The following is a 16,658-nucleotide window of genomic DNA, read 5'->3' as shown; positions in this document are numbered from 1 at the left end:
TCTTAAAAAAAAAAGAAAAGAAATTAGTAGACTGTATACAGAAAGCTTTCAGTTTAATGAACGAGTTTGGGCCCAGTTAACAAAATGACTCTAAGTCTTAACCCTGAAATGATAATGAAGTCCTTTGTTTCCAAGGCTTCCGGGAGTGGTAGCTTTGTAAAAACAAGCCTTTCCTTTGGTACTGGATGCTATAATTAAGGCACTTGAATCAACGATGAAATTAGGAGCTGAGGTGCTGTGTAGGCTCAGTCTATCTGTTAACGGCTCCTGGGTGGTGTGCCGGCTCACAGTAACAATACTACTGCGTTCCCCACACTCGTGCTCATTAAGAAGTGCATCACGCCAAGTTCCCGAAATCAGAGTCTTTCTTTACCCCTTCTTCTCCACTCGGCATCATACAGCCTTCACCAGCAAGCTGAGAAGGAGAATGAGGATGTCTGAGGTCGTGCCAAGCAGCCTGGGCGGAAGGGAAAATTCTGCTGCTCCAACCAGTCACTTCTGTGTTCTGTGTTTCCCCCCAGCTCCGCAGGCCACATCCTCAGCCCCTCAAACCACAGGCCTCCGGCCCAGGGCAGCCCATAGCCAGGGCGCTCTCACACACGCCCCAGTGGCTGAGTACAAGAGCAGAACTGAAACTTCTGGGGCTTGAGGGGGGCGGGGCCAGTGCCCAGCTGAGCCCCTCCCCCACCAAGAGAACCCCCTGCAGGAGCTGCCAGGCCACTGTCTGCTTCCGACTGGCTCCCCACCTCCGCGTCAAGAAATGGGCGTTCGAGAATGCAACTTGGCGTTCTATTAATAATAATCACCAACCACCCACACCACCCTTAAATCTCACCACAACCCTATGAAACAGGTCAGTGTATTATTCTTGTGCTACAGATGAGGAAACTGAGCTCCGGGCAGGTTAAGTGATTTCTCCGATGACAAAGAGCTTGTCTGTAATAAAGCCAACTTTGAATCCAGGCTGCGAAGTGCGACCGCACGTCTAACCCCTACTCTGCACGCTCGCTAAGCCAAAGACCATTAAATCTCTAACGAAGGTTCAGTGTCTGCTCGGCCAGTCAGAGTGTAGACACGGTGTCTGCCCCATACGGGGCAATTGGGGGTTAAGATTTCTCCCTCACAGACATGACCCTTCGCACACAGTGACAATCAGAACTGAGTAAACTCAAGCCAGCAGAGATGCCTCATGTAGAGGAGATGGCCCGAGAGGGAGAGACGCAGACAAAGGACAGTTCTTTTCCTTTAATACATTTCTGTGTGCCACAGTGAGGAGTGAACCTCACTGGGCTGCCGCTTTAAAACATACACAGCACCTACGGACTGGTGTTCAAATACCTTGGCCCCACGCTCATTTTCCTTCTCAAAGATTTTCTATTAAGGAGTTTGACTGCACAGTGAGCTCAGACAGCAAGGGGTGTGCCTGGAGCCCCCAGTGTACAGAAGGCTGGGAAATAATTAAAAATCAGAATATACTCCAATTCAAAACCAAAAGGCATCCCCATCGACGCCCTTGTGAAAATCGTGTGAGCTGACAAATTAATGAGCCAGTTGCCTGGGGTGAAGTCTGCCCTTCACCTGTGTAATTACCAAGAAACGAAAGCGACATTGGTGTGTCCTCTGGATGAGCAGAAGGTAGTGATTTCCGGCCATGAGCGGAGTCACGAAGGACGCAAGAGTGCTAATGCACTGGGGCCAAGGCAGGAACAGCCCAGGCCCTTGGGTCTAGGAGCTTCCAGCTCCAGGGCAAGCAGGCAGGCAGGAGACACAGAGTGATGACCCCTCCAGACAGGGACAGGAGGTGAGGAGCGTTTACTGAAGGAGCGCTGTGTACCGCCCCCTGGACCGGGCATTTTATATATATTTTCTCGCTTAATGCCAGAATCATCCATGGGCTTTTCTGCTTAGACGGGGTGATGTGTCCATGGTCCAGCCTTGCTGTACAGATGTGACCGCCATTACCGTGGCTCTCAGTCGGCCACATGCGAGGGACACAGACAAGACCATCCAAGAGCAAAAAAGGAAACTCACTACCTTAACATTTTGGCCTGTTAACCTTACAGTCTTTTTTCTCTATAAATATTTTCTGTCCATTTACCAATACGGGCTTACGCTGCATGTGTTGTCCAATGACGCTGTTACATGGCCATTCCACATTCCTGTCCAGTCTCACTCCAGCACTTACAGAGCCCACAGCTGGAGGGACTCCCATCCACCCTTTTTATCAACCCGCACTTGTAAGATGTCTAGGTCCCCTTTAAGCTCCCGTGTTTTAAAATAATGTTCTGCTGAATATTCTTATAGACCGAGCACTTGAAAAGTGATTGCAATTTTTTTTTAAAGGTAAAAATCTAGCATGGAAATTGCCGGATAAAAGGATAGACACATTTTTAAAGTCCAGTTTATTGAGACATAATTCACCTACAGCAGAACTGGGCCTTTTCACGCGTACACTTTTTTTGATTTTGGATGAATGGCATCGGTCACTTGATCGGTCACCGCTGCAGTGATGTTCTGTAACACTTATTAGTAATTTAAAGCTTTTGATGCATGTTACCAAATTGTTCACTAGTAAATTTACACCTATTCCCACCTTCTGTCATCCCGTGAAAGGTGAACATTGGATTTTATTCTTTTAAGAAAAAAATTTAAGATTTCCCAATTTGGTAGGTGAATGCTTCCATCTTGTTTCATTACATTTATTTGATTACTAATGAGATGGTGTATTTTTTCGTGTTTATTTTCTGGTTGTCTTGTAGTGTGAATTCGCATTTATATCATTGGCTTATATGTCTGCCAACTACTTAATTCTTTCTTACCTATTTGTAAGAGCTATTGGGGGCCGGTAATCAAAGAAGTGATTTGTCGTGTTGCAAATGTGTCTTCTCTTGCTGTTTGTTTTTTCTGGTGTTGGTTATAGCTTCCCCACCTCCAGTAACATTTCCATAATCTCTCTACCTTTGCTTTAGAAGACTGCACCTTGGAAAGTGATCTTCATAAAGGCCTTTCCCACTCCATGATTATTTACATGTTTGCCAATTTCCTAGGAAAGAAATTGACCTAAAAGGTAGTGTAAGCAAAAAGATGAAATGTAGCATATTTAATCTTTAATGCATCGGGAATTTATTTTCGCCTATCACACAGGATAGGCTTTGTCACCCAAATGTCGAGCTGATTGTACCAACCCCTTTTATCCAATAATTCTCCTCACTAATTGGAGAAGTCAACTTTGATAGATATTACATGGACATTTAGTCAGATCCGTGTGCTGAACTTTTCCATTCTCGTCTACACAATGTCTTCTCTTTTTCTGAGGAAAAGAATAGGCGCTATTTCCCACAGTTTTAAATACCATAGTTTTAGAATATGTTTTAGTATCTGGCATGCCAAGGACTGGTTTTCATTAACGTCCTCGTTCAAAATGTTCTCTCTGGGCCTAATGGTTCCAGATAAACTTAAAACCATATCTAGGTTTTAATATCCAATAGGAATTTTTGTTGAAATTTCATCGTAGATGAACTTGAGAAGAATTTGTGTCTTTATAATAAGCAGTTTTCTGAGGATCATGCTACATCACTCCACGTGTTCACGTTTTCTATTTCTCAGTAAATTTTCGCATCTTTAGAAACAAGGGGCTCTGTGGGTTTTGTGTATGCATTTATCCCAGGAGTCATGGGGTGGGGGGTGGTTTTGCTGCCATTATTCACAGCATTTATCTTTTCACTCTACTTTCTAACTGGTGGCTCCAATTTATAGCATCCTATGTATTAAATTTATCAAAAGCTATTTTTTTCTTTTTTTCAAGATTTTATTTATTTATTTGACAGAGATCACAAGCAGGCAGAGAGGCAGGCAGAGAGAGAGAGGGGAAGCAGGCTCCCTGCCTAGCAGAGCGCCTGATGCAGGGCTCGATCCCAGGACCCTGAGATCATGACCTGAGCCAAAGGCAGAGGCTTAACCCACTGAGCCACCCAGCTACCCCTCAAAAGCTATTTTTTAAAGATTTTATTTATTTCTTTGACAGGCAGAGATCACAAGTAGGCAGAGAGGCAGGCAGAGAGGCAGGCAGAGAGGCAGGCAGAGAGGCAGGGGGAAGCAAGCTCCCCGATGAGCAGAGAGCCCAATGTGGGGCTCGATCCCAGAACCCTGAGATCATGACCTGAGCTGAAGGCTCAGGCTTAACCCACTGAGCCAATCAAGTGCCCCCTCAAAAGCTATTTTGATAAAAACTAGTTGCTACAGTATTTTTGTTTTTTCCCCTCAGTGTTCGCAGGAGACAGTGAAGTTATTTGTAAATACTCACAAGTTTACCTTCCACATTACATTTTAGTTACATATTGACATGTGAATTTTAAGAAATCAGAAGCAGAGGTCACCCGGCTGGCTCAGTCAGTCGAGCATGCAGTTCTGGATCTTGGGGTTGTGCATTTGAGCCCCACGCTGGGTGTTAGAGATTACTTAAAAATGAAATCTTTTAAAAAAATAAGAAGTGGGTTTTAATACAGTACCTTACAATGATCCTTGCAATTTGGGAATAAATAGTCTTTGGAGATGTATATTATTCTTTTAGCATTTTACTCTATTTTATTTGAAATATTTCTATCTGTAATCATTAAATCCTGTTTTCTTTAACACGGTATCTTTGCCAAGTTACGATATTAGGACTGGGTGGTTCTCATACTGCAAAATTGAGAACCTCGCAATTTCTTCTCTACTTTGGGATCCTTTAATTGGCATAAGCCCTTAGCCTTGCTTCCTAAGTGGACCCAACTCACCTATCTCATCTGCTCAAAGGCTTTTGGAGGAGGTCCAGACAAAGCATTGGTTTAAAGCCCTCTCTCTCACTCAGTATCCAGCATTTGTACTAAAATCCCCACATTTATTCAACATTCTGAGCGTCAGCAAAACGCTAATACATCTGTTTTCTTAGACTAGAACAAATTGTAAAATAAAGATGAGAACAAAAATCTCCCAACACCGCATTGCCTTCATTTCTCTGGATTCCGTGAGCCATTGCCAAACACTTAGGCTTACATCAAGTTTACTGCTTCCAGTATGGTGTTCAAAAACGGACTCATCCCTGTGCAGAGCCTACAGACATTTCTACCCTCAATGTCCTGGGACAGAAATGGACGTAAAAGGTAGAGTAAGAAAAAAGATGAAACGTAGCCTATCAGTTAATTTTCCTGGAGCCCAGCCGGACCCTGGGTGATGACACCAGCGTGCTTCAGAGGGTATAAACACAGTCCTACGTTCTCATCAAGGCTTCCATCTGAGGCGCAGGACCTGCCCTCTTCGTGACGGCTTCCATCCGAGAGGATAGGATAAGGCCGTATAAATGGGCCCACTCAGTTACCGCGACAAGGCTAACAGCGCTGTCTTTTCCTTTTTCCTTTATGCAGGACGTGTGTGTCAAGGCTTACCTCGCCCTTCGTCACCACACAAACCTGCTGATCATCCTGTTCTCCATGATGCTGATGACGGGAATGCCCCAGTTAACCAGCAAAGAAGATATCGAATATATTCGGGATGCCCTAACCGTGGGGAAGAACGAGGAGGAAGCTAAGAAGTATTTCCTGGATCAGATTGAAGTTTGCAGAGACAAAGGGTGGACGGTGCAGTTTAACTGGTTCCTGCATCTTGTTTTGGGCATCAAACAAGGAGAGAAGCACTCCGCCTAATTCTCCAGGCTAGAACGCAGAACCAGTGTGGGTCCTAGAGCTTTAGGTCAGCACGTCCGTCATCAAACTCGGATCTGAAAGGTAACAGGACATCGTGAAGGTTGGCATTTCAGAAAGACAGACCTGTTCCTAGCTGGACTCTTCGCTGCAGGAAAATACTGGCATGTCACATTGTCTAAGTCGCGTTGGGTTTTAGGCTTATGCCCAGGTTTGTTTTTTCTCTCATTCGCCTCAGTGATGTCGGAGAACAGTCTAAGTTTAAACAAACTAATTACTTCCTCGTGGTGCCTGCTGATTTGATTATCTGGTCACTAAGTGCTTCTCGAGAATAAGTGGTGACATGTCTTTTCATCTGGGTTTACCCTCAATTTTGGTTATTCTTGCATGCCTCAAGCCCTTGAGAGAAAATGATGTTATCTCTGTACCTTTCTCTCATTCCCCAAAGGACACTTCCAAACACCCCCTCCTTGTCTGTAGAGGTTAGTGATTTGCTGAAAGCAAAGGCGAGCTGGCCTTTTTAGTGTCTCTTGTAATTAGGGTCTTTTTCAGCATACAGTTGAGACGCACGGACACACTGGAAAACCTGAACCATTGGACCCTGGCCCTCGCCTGTGGGTCTGGCTGCAGGGTTACGAAGAGAGTAACAGAGATAAGACCCTTCGTCTCAACTCCACCCAAGAGTCAATGGTCAAGTACAGTTACACCAGCCTTCACTAGTGGAAACAGGAGGAGACTAAAGGGACCCCCCCAATATTTTTTTGACCTTTTAATCTTCCTCCCTGCCTCCCTTCTTCCTTAATGGCTAACCCTCCCACAACTTGTTATCCAAGTTGTGATATCCTCAGAACAGATCTACCTTAGAATGCGAACAGTAGTTGAAAAACAATTTCTCCTCTAGGGTTACTGAAATTTTAGGTACTTCTTTGTAGAAATGTTTGGAGTTTTTGGTTTTTTGTTTTTTGTTTTTTTAAGTATATTAATAAAGAGGACATTCTAGGAAATAGGGGTTCGTTTCCAAATGCCTTAATTTTAAATTTTAGCCTAAGCAGGTTTTTTTTTCTTCTTTTTCAATGGAAGAAGGTCTTTGAGCTCTAAACAATACATCCAGCTAGGAAACACTTTGAAACTCTGACGTATTCTTTAGATTTCCTAGAAGCTGAAATGTCTTCTCTAAAAACCATTTTCATCTCCTAAATATTCTATACTGGAAGCGTTTAACCTAGAGAAAGATCGTTAAATTATTTATAAAATATTTTAAAACTACCTATAGTTGGTACTTTACCTAGAAATAACTCTGGTCACAGTGCCTACATTTTTACATGATCACTTCTAAATAGATACTTAATTTAAAATTTTTCTGAATAGATGTCTGTTTGACTTCAGTGGAGCCCAAACTTTTCTTTTTGTATATGCAAAAGCCCTTTGAAGGTATAGGTAACACTGCTCCCTTGCCTGCTGAGCCTTTGCCTGGCTCACAAGGGGTCTAGAACGATCTCTTCCTTGACAAGCTATCCTTTTAAAATCACACTCTATCCTCCTATAGAGAGGACCATGCCCTGTAATGAAATGTTTAATCCTGTCTTAATGGAAGATGGATGTTTTATGACATTTTTCCAACAACTATTCCCCACCATTCTTTTGAAGAAAAATAGGAAGAATGATGCTTTCTAATTCAGAAGAGGCTGTATTCATTATTCTTATAAAGAACAGACAAACTTGGCCTCGCCACAGATTCTGCTTTTTATTTAAATTGCTGAAATAATCGTCTTTGACAGAAGAATCACAGAGGAATGTGTTTATATTTAGCTTACTGGCACATGGGCACACCTATTTTCACTTCAAACGAACAGGTTCTTACGCTGGTACACATCACCTTGGGCTTGACTCCTCCATATTTCGCTGAACTTGAACTCTTCAGACTTGCCGATAAAAATCACCTTTACGTGTTTCCTTCCTTCGTTCCTCCCAGGGCATCACATGATCCACAACTTTTAGATCTTTGAAAACGTTCTAGAACGAGGGCCCGCTCCTCCTGGGAGGAGATTTGGGGGAATGACCCACCACTCAGTCTTCCCTGACAGATGAAAACAGAGATTTCAATTCAGAGGATTCTGGCCAAAGCAGCTTTTGTGTGTGTCCAGGACTGGCTACGTAATTTGCAGAGCCCAGTGCAAAATGAAAACGTGGGGGCCTGCCACTCCAAAATTGTTAAGAAGCTCAAGACAGCAAGAGAGCATGGAACCAAGCCCTGGGCTAGACCGTTCACAAGCCCATGAAGCTGAAACTGTATATATCTGAATAATGGCTTTGGTGCTCACTTTTCCATGTGGACTATGTGCGAGTTCCAATAAAGTGCCCAGATCAAAATGTTATTTCTGTTCTAATTAAAATACCTCATCTCTATGGCTGTACATTAGGACTTCAAACACTGACCCATTGTTTTGGACTGGAACCATAGCCACTAAAAGTAGCACAAAGTAGGTGTTCGAGCCCTAGCCCTCTAGGACTGTATTTGACTAGCTTTGGTGAAAGTGTAAGGGAGTGCAGACATTATAGATAAAGTATGGAAACCCCGAGAGAAAACTCTTGACTTCTAAAAAAATATTAAGTATATATTTTACAGGAGATGAATTATTTTTTTAAAGAAAGATTACATATAGGAAATCTGCAGGAAAATTTGGAGGCTGTGAGTCCTTTGTAAATGGAACATATTTTTGGAAATGAGCCAAAAATGATCAAGGAAGTAAATTTCTGGAGCAAATTCTGGCATTTGGTAAACCTAGGCTCTGTTTGCCATAGCCATGAAATAAATTGCCAATTGTGTTTTATGATACAAAAAAAAAAAAAAAATGGGGTGATTTTTAAGGGTTCTGCCATCTTATTTCTGTTTAACTCAACCTAAAAATTCCGGTCAATAAATGTGGTTCTAGTCTGTGTTCTTGTCTGCGTACTTGTCTGCACATTTGCAAAGACTCATTTTTAGGACAGATGCTGGGCAAACCTAGAGCATGCTACTTGGCAAACAAACTCATTCAGAAAGTTGAGACATTTCCTCTTCCGGGATGGTCTAGGTCTCCCCAATTATATTTGCATCTTAATTGTTGAATGTAAATTCAAATGAAAGAATAGACATCTTGTGTTCTCTGTACACATCTTTTCAATTTCTGAAAGGCCAGAGATTCCTGAGAGTCAAATTCTTTAAGAAACCCATGGTGGGGCACCTGGGTGGCTCAGTAGGTTAAGCCGCTGCTCAGGTCATGATCTCAGGTTCCTGTGATCGAGTCCCACATCGGGCTCTCTGCTCAGCAGGGAGTCTGCTTCCCTCTCTCTCTCTCTCTGCCTGCCTCTCCATCTACTTGTGATTTCTCTCTGTCAAATAAATAAATAAAATATTTTTAAAAAAAAGAAACCCATGGTGTTCCCACAACATACTAGTCTCTATGCTAAGGACTGGGAATTTGAATATAGAACAAAATCAACCCAGCCTCAGTCCTTCCAGGGTCTATAGTTTGCTGGCAATAGCAGACACTTCAAAATGGGGAGGGTCCTCTTGTGGGTTGAAATGTGTCCCCCCAAAAGATATGAAGTCAGAATCCCTGGTATCTGTGAATGCAATTTTATTTGGAAATAGGTTCTACAGATGTAGTAAAGTTAAAATAAGGTCATAACAGTGGGCCCTGACCCAACAGGACTGGTACACTTAAGAGAGACTGTAACAGAGGTAGAGATCATAGTGATTTAAGCCAAAGAACACCTGAGGCTACCGGAAGCTGGAAGAGATGAGGACAGAAACAAAGCGCCCTCCCCTAGAAGCTTCCAAGGGAACACAGCCCTGCCAACCCCTTGACTTCACCTTTCTAGCCTCTAGAACTGTGAGAGAATTAACTTCTACTGTTTGGAGTCACTCAATTGGTGATATTTTGTTATGACATTCCTAGGAAACTAACAGTGTCATCAGTTTTGTGGGGGTTTCTTTTTTCAGGGCCGGGGGGTAGAGACAGTTTATGTAAGTAAACTTGATATTTGATATTCTCTGCTATTACCAAAAAGGTTCAACTTCAGGCAAAATACGTGACAAAGTGCGAATATACTTAATATATAAAAAGCGCTAATAATTCAATAAGTAAAAAATAAGCACCTTATCAGAAAAAATATTGAATTCACCCAAAAAAATGCACATGGCCAATTAGCATATGACTGTAGACCCCAAATTACTGTGGATTAAACAAATGCAAATTAAGATAAATTGAGCTTCTTTTCACCATCAGATGAACAAAGAGTGGCCAAACCTAGAGTTGATGATACTTGGGGAGAAAGAAAGCTCTATCACACTGTTGAAAGCAGAACAAATTGATAAATTTATGCACGACATTTTGTCAAATTTTATCAAAATTAAGAAGATATCTATTCTCCGGCCCCTCAAGTCCACATCCAAGAAGTTATCCTTTAGCAATTATTGGACAAACGTGCAAAGACTTAGAGGCAGAACTAGCTACCAGCTTTCTCTCTAATACAACCCCAAATTGCAAACAGCCTGAATTGGTTAAGTCATATTCATAGAATGGACTACAGTGAAGACCCTGAAAAGATACGATAGATGAAAATGTATTGATGTCCATGTAGATCTACGACCTACTGAGGAGTGAAACAAGGTAGTTATAAGCCAGTATTACAGTACAGTTCTAATCAAGTAAAAATGGAAGTTTGTAGCAACATAAAAAGGCTGGGAGAATATATTCACACCAAACTTTCAATTGTGAATTTTTTTTTTGACCTTGTGTTTTTTTTCTTTTTCTCTTGAGCGTGACTTGATAGTATCTGAATTTTTAATTTTTTTTAAGATTTTATTTATCTATTTCACAGACGCAGATCACAAGTAGGCAGAAAGGCAGGCAGAGAGAGAGAGAAGGAAGCAGGCTCCCTGCTGAGCAGAGAGCCTGATGTGGGACTCGATCCCCGGACTCTGGGACCTGAGCCAAAGGCAGAGGCTTTAACCCACTGAGCCACCCAGGCACCCCTGAATTTTATAAAAAATGGGGGAGAAAAAGTCTTTTAATTTTGGAAAAACAATACAATCTGCATAATAATCCTGCCTTTTCACTTATACCAAGCCTCACTAAAAGTTCAGAAAATGTTCTCAAAAGAAAAAAAAAAAAAAATCATGTGAAATCAATAATTATCGAGTGGTGACATTCGAGCTGTTGCCAGAACCTTCTGGCATATAAATGACTATGTCAAGGTTTCCTGCCTCACTGTGATCTTTTGCCCCTATGCCCACACCGAACTCTCTAGCTCACAGGTGAGGTCTCCTTGGAGGTGCAAACCACCTCATTGTCCCTTCTCAGGAGTGTCCAATTTTTTTTCTATACATGCACTCATTAGTACAAGTCAAATCTCCCTGCCTGCTCCTTTGTAGGACTTTTTCCTTCTGGGATCCAGCTTCTGGGTCTGGGTTCAGAATGCACAGGTCACCTGATTGGGAGGATATAACAGGGACAGGGGCACGGCCAGGAATACAGAATCCATCGGCAGCCCCCCAGCGACACTTCTCGGACCTCACAGCAGAAGGACAGTCCTCTAAGAAGTTTTATACTCAGAGATTCAACCTCAGAATTCTTTTGATTACACTTAAGTGTTGAAATGGGTCCCTACTCTCTTCAGAGATGCACACCCCCATCCCCCGATTACCCCTGCCATTTCTAGCCACGTCCAAGGTTGTGGCAGAACAACATCTCCCATTACCAGAGGTGTGTGGTGGCCAGAGCCACAATGGTCCCCAGCATCCCCACCCCCATCCCTATGTCTTTTTTTTTTTTTTTTTGGCATCATCACCAAACACCTGTTCTATAAACTAACCCGGGCCTCCACTGGGAAAATCCCATGACATTAACCACTGCCAAATCCCTGACCTCCCCCTGGCTCTGCTCTCCTCAGTCCATGGTTCTGGAAACCAGAAGAGAGAACTCCTCAGTTTTGCAGCAACTCATTGCTTTATAATCGCTCATCGTGGCAAAGCACATTCTGCAGGAGTTGGACTCTTTTCATTTACAGAGATTGAAAGGAGTCTGAGACTTGAGATACCCTGATGGAATTGCAGGTAAGTGTGCGTGTGGCTGTAGAAGCAGAGTGGACCGGAAGCCGGTGGTGTAGGGTAACCCACATCAGAGTCTAGGCCAGATGCCATAGGAGCAGTTTAGACGAGGCGAGGCAGTAAACACAGCATTGGATCATTCCAGATTCAGTACAGACTTCCACTTGAAAGACTTGTCTAATCTCGCTAAGCTTTGGCGCTCTCCTCCGTGAACTGGGAAAACAGACAGGAGTGCCTCATTCACAGAACTGTGGTGCGGATTAAATGAAATCATCAAAGTGCAGCTGGAATGTCTGAAGTCATTGTTCAATAAATGAAAGCCATCATTTCCATGCTCCTGCTTAAGGCTGAAGAAGCTCCAGAAATCAAAACAAAAAGTTCGAAGGCAACACACTTGAAATGTGACTTCTCGGAGTCTTTTAACTGGTGGAAATCTGAACAACTTTCTCAATATGTCGTCTTCCCAGAAGGACTTCAAAGGAGAAATAATTTCCACTCTAGGTCAATGTCAGATACCAAGGATATCTTTTAAATAACATCCTACGCTGACGAGTTCGTCTAATCAGTGCTCTGGGCCTACAGAAAGATAGAGGACACAAAATCAATTCAGAAGACTCCTAACTCCTTTTGTTGTTGTTTGAAGCAAAATTTATTTATTTATTTTTAAAGATTTTACTTATTTATTTGAGACACAGAGAGAGAGTGCACAAGCAGGGGGAGTGGGCAGTCAGAGAGAAAGGGAGAAGGAGGCTCCCTGGCAGCCCCATGAGGGTCTCAATCCCAGGACCCAGGGACCAAAACCCAAAGGCTACTAATTCCTACTTAACATTTTCTCCCCATCAACTTTACAGAAAGTTAATTTGTATAAAATTCAGCCATGTAAATATATAATGTGGTGAGTTTGACAAATGTACACATACAGTATCTACTACCACAGTCAAGAGGTAGTCCAGTCCCATTCCAGAAAGTTCTGTCAGGCCTCCATGCAGTAAGTTTTGGTCCGTGCCTCCACTGAAATGCTTTGGGTCACTGCAGTTTTGCTTTTCCTAGCACTGCACAGAAATGGAACCGTGCCATAATTGGTCTTTTGTGCCAGGCTACTCTCACACAGCATGATGCTTTGGAGATTCATCTAGGATGCCTAAATTTAAGAAGGCTCACTCGCTGGACAGATTCACGCTAGTTCACCCCAGAGCCAAACGCCAACTTTCACGTTCGTCCACCATCTCTGACAATGCATGCCGGTGGTTCCTGTTCTACCTTAGATTACAGATAGAGACCTTTCTTTCCTCTTCCCTTGTTGGTAATACAAGACAGTAGGTGCCTTCATTTCAAGGGCTTCTTTTCCTCTGATTCTCAAATTAGTGCAGTGATAGATGGTAATATTCTCCACTACTGCTGAGGGGCAAGCAAGGAGCAGCGCCAGCAGACAGAGGAGCGTGGGAACACGGAGGTCATCAGAGAGTCTAGAAAAGGGACCTTCTAGAGCAATATTTCTGCAATGTTCATGTGCACGCAGCTCACCAGGCATGCCGATTCTGATTCCATAGGTCTGGGACAAGGCTGGAGGGTCTGCATATCCAGCAAGCTCCCTGGAATAGCTAATGCTGCCTGGCCCCAAACTACACTTCTCATAGCAAGGTTCTAGAGGACACAAAGGCAGATTCTGTGGGCTGGTGGGGAAAGTCAAAGCTATAGGAGGCTGAAACGTGTACCAACCTATGCTCAAGAAATACAGCTCAGAGACATGATTTTTCATCAATACATATATATACATCATCAATCATCTCTGTTTTTTTCTAACGGCATCTCAATTTTCTCATCCGTAAAATGGGCGTTAAACTATTTACTTATTAAACTAAGTAAACCTCCAGTACAGTCCCCAGTGATCTTTGACTCCTGGCATCATCCCCTTGTGTGATCTCCTCCCCTTGAGTACAAACTGGGCCTTGCAACCTGCCTCTAACAAATAAAACAGAGCAAAGATGATGCGATGTCACTTTCAAGACGAGGCTGCAAAAGCCTGTGAGTTTTATCTTACCAGCATTCTCTAGCTTATTCTTTCCCACCTGTTCAGCTCAATGAAGCCACCTGCCCTGTCAATGAAGTCACTCTCCGGAGAGGTCTATGTGGTAACGAACCCAGGGAGGCCTCCGGCCCACAGTATGAATGCTGTGAATTCTGCCAGCAACCACCTAAATGAGCTGGGAGAGGGGTCTTTGCAAGTCAAGCCTCTGAGAAATCCAGAGCCAGAGGACCCAGCTAACCTGTGCCTGCATTCCTGATCCACGGACACCGGTGAGATAATAAATGTTATGGCTTCAAGCCATAAAGTTTGAGTAATTTATCATGTGGCACTAGATAACTAATACATTTCAGAGTTGTCTCAAAGATTAAAAAGGACAAAGGGATTAATGTAAGTGAAAGAACTTAGCACAGTGCCTGGCACAGAGTGTCTGCTTGGCAATGTTTGTTGAATCTAAAAACAGCAGCGTCATAAACATCACCAGGATCTGTAAACAGCAGCGGTAGCCACTAATCTAAGAATACTTCATGTGTATAAACTCTGCTACTTTCAGCCTTGCCAGGGAACCTGCAGACCCGGAAGTTGGACGCATCCCTGTAAATGCCACGCGTGTTTTACATATATATGCAGGTATCTCACTTCTATATGGTAAGCTTGTTGTTTCATGGATCTTAGGGGCATGCTCACGTACCCCAGCAGGGAGGAAGAGGAGAGAAGGGGGTCACAGGAACATCAGAGGTCATCAGCGACTCTAGAGACCTTCTAGAACAGAATTTCACTCTAGAAGAGGAGGAGGAGAGAAGGTGAGCGCCCACCGAACCATGACCTGTCAGGGGGCATTCCCACTTTTTTTTCTCATCCTCTCCCTCCTAGCTTCTAGTTGATTCAAAGATGCAAGTTCAGCAGCGTCCCTACAGCCAATGGAAACTGTTAAGAACCACGTGCGGGTCAGCCCAGGTCCAGAACCTCCACTCCAACAGCCATCAGAGCCCTTCACCAGAACTGGAAGCTCAAAACTCTCTGATGAAAATCACTGTGAAACGTGTGAGAGCATTTCAGAGCGAGACCAAGTCCACCCTGTTTCACAGACCTCTATTCAGTGACCGCCCTGAGCGCCTGGCATTCAGCCCTCCGTGATCCCGGGAAAGAAAAATAAGTAGAGCGCCATCTGGTGGATGGGAACAGGCACAGTCACGCTTGACCATCCAGGAAACCGGGAGGCGGAGCATCATCTACTGCGCTTGCTCCTTGGCAGGCTTGGGAGTAGGGGTGGGGAGGTCAGGCTGACCTCTTGAGAGCGAAGACGGGTTGTGGCAGTGTTGTAATAGAAGTGTAAACAGTCAAGAAAATACAAAGATGCCCAAAGTTAATTCTGACTCAGGGCTCAGGAAAGGCTTCTTAATGAAGGTAACATGTGCGTGTGGTTTTGAGGAATAAATAGGATCTTACCACGTGGGTAACAGCATTCCAGATGGGGTGAGAGTAGGTGCGGCCCAGACAAAGGCAGTGAGGTGGGAAAATGGGAGGTACGTCCAGAAATGCCGACGAGAGCGTCACCATAGGAGTATCGGCTGTATGGCAGCAGACTGGGAAGCAAAGGCTAAAATGGGGATGATCATAAAAAGCCCGGGGAAAAGAGACTGGATTTATCCTGCATGTAACAGGAAAGCATGAGTACCTTTTAAGGACAGTAGAAATTTGGCCACACGTTAGCCAGTATGCTTTGGGCTGCCAGTGACTGAAACCCAATTCAAACGGGCTTAAACAAAAGAGTGTATTGGTTCACTCAACTGGAAAGTGAAGAGGTGCCTCTGGCTTCAGCTAGTGCCAAAGAATAAGTGATACCACCTCTCAGTACTATTTCCCCCTTCTTGACTTCTTTCTCACGGGACTCTGTCCACACTGTGGCAAAGATGGCGGTCAACAGCTTGAGACCTACATCCCATGGCGTAGGGTCTCCTGTAGGAAGAGAGCGCTTCTTCCCCAATTGTTCCATCAACGGTCTGGGAGCTGAATCTTTCTGGATAATCAGCATCACCCATTACCAACGTAAATGCTAGGCCAGGGGAATGTAGTGCCCCTCTTTGGAGACTGAGTGGGTGGGGGAGGGTTGGCCCTATCCAAACTCTATTCACTGAAGGGGGCTGGATCCTCAGGAAAATTCAAGGGCTATTTTCAAAAGGAAGAGAAATAAGTGTAAAGCTGACCAAAAACAAACAAAAAAAAACAAAAAAACAAAAAACAAAAAACCACAGCAACTTGAAAACCAATACCCTGTCCATTGCAAAATAAAAGAGGAATTCTAGAGACAGTCTTTTGGAGAAGATGCAATACCACCCCTCCCCCACCAAGGCCAGAAAGCCTCTGCAACAGACCAGGCAAGACAGTGGTGTGAACCAGGACACATCAGCACAGGCATGACAGGAATAAAACAGTGGCTCATAACCTCACACAGAGTACTGATGGGCCCAGAGGGAAACGTTTTAAGTGAATCTGGAAATCATGTGTGTAATCAATATGATTTAAGGGGTTCTGCGGTACGAAGACAAAACTTAGATTTTATTGTGTTTCTACCCATGTGAAATGAGTTCAGGTTATCGTGGCTTATTTGTTGTCAGAACAAACAGAGGCTAAGATAACTTAGTTTGAAGTTAGATAAACACCATATATACAAGTCTACTTTGAAAAAAAAAATTTACTCGTTTGCATTACCTGTGGACTCATATTTTTCTTCAATTTGCTTTAAAAATTAAAATAATTATCTAATTGCATTACAAGCACCATAAAAATTCCTAGCTATATATGTCGTATAAGTACTTTATTAGATACATGCACATTTTTTAAAAAGTGCAGAAGACAA

At 43.4% G+C, this 16,658-nt stretch overlaps 1 protein-coding gene across 9 annotated transcripts in view; it reads left to right on the top strand.

Annotated features, from left to right (window-relative positions):
- PIK3CG (phosphatidylinositol-4,5-bisphosphate 3-kinase catalytic subunit gamma) overlaps nt 1-8,615 on the top strand; it is a 32,527-nt gene extending 23,912 nt beyond the window's left edge. For 7 of the 9 annotated variants that reach the window (XM_045089668.1, XM_004739544.3, XM_045089666.1 and 4 more), the window contains exons 11-12: nt 522-853; nt 5,403-5,518. In XM_045089668.1, coding sequence (XP_044945603.1) covers nt 522-848 — 327 coding nt within the window. In that variant the 3' untranslated portion in view covers nt 849-853; nt 5,403-5,518. Of the gene's footprint in view, nt 1-521; nt 854-5,402 lie in introns of all 9 variants that reach the window. The other 2 variants (XR_006609590.1, XM_045089669.1) reach the window with 2 other exon arrangements.
- Nucleotides 8,616-16,658: the final 8,043 nt, after the last annotated feature.

Source organism: Mustela putorius, unplaced genomic scaffold (assembly GCF_011764305.1).
Source record: "Mustela putorius furo isolate JIRA1106 unplaced genomic scaffold, ASM1176430v1.1 tig00003845_pilon_pilon_pilon, whole genome shotgun sequence".
Classification (NCBI taxonomy): domain Eukaryota; kingdom Metazoa; phylum Chordata; class Mammalia; order Carnivora; family Mustelidae; genus Mustela; species Mustela putorius.
Note: the sequence above shows the minus strand (reverse complement) of the source record. Positions and strands in the feature narration are given on the sequence as shown.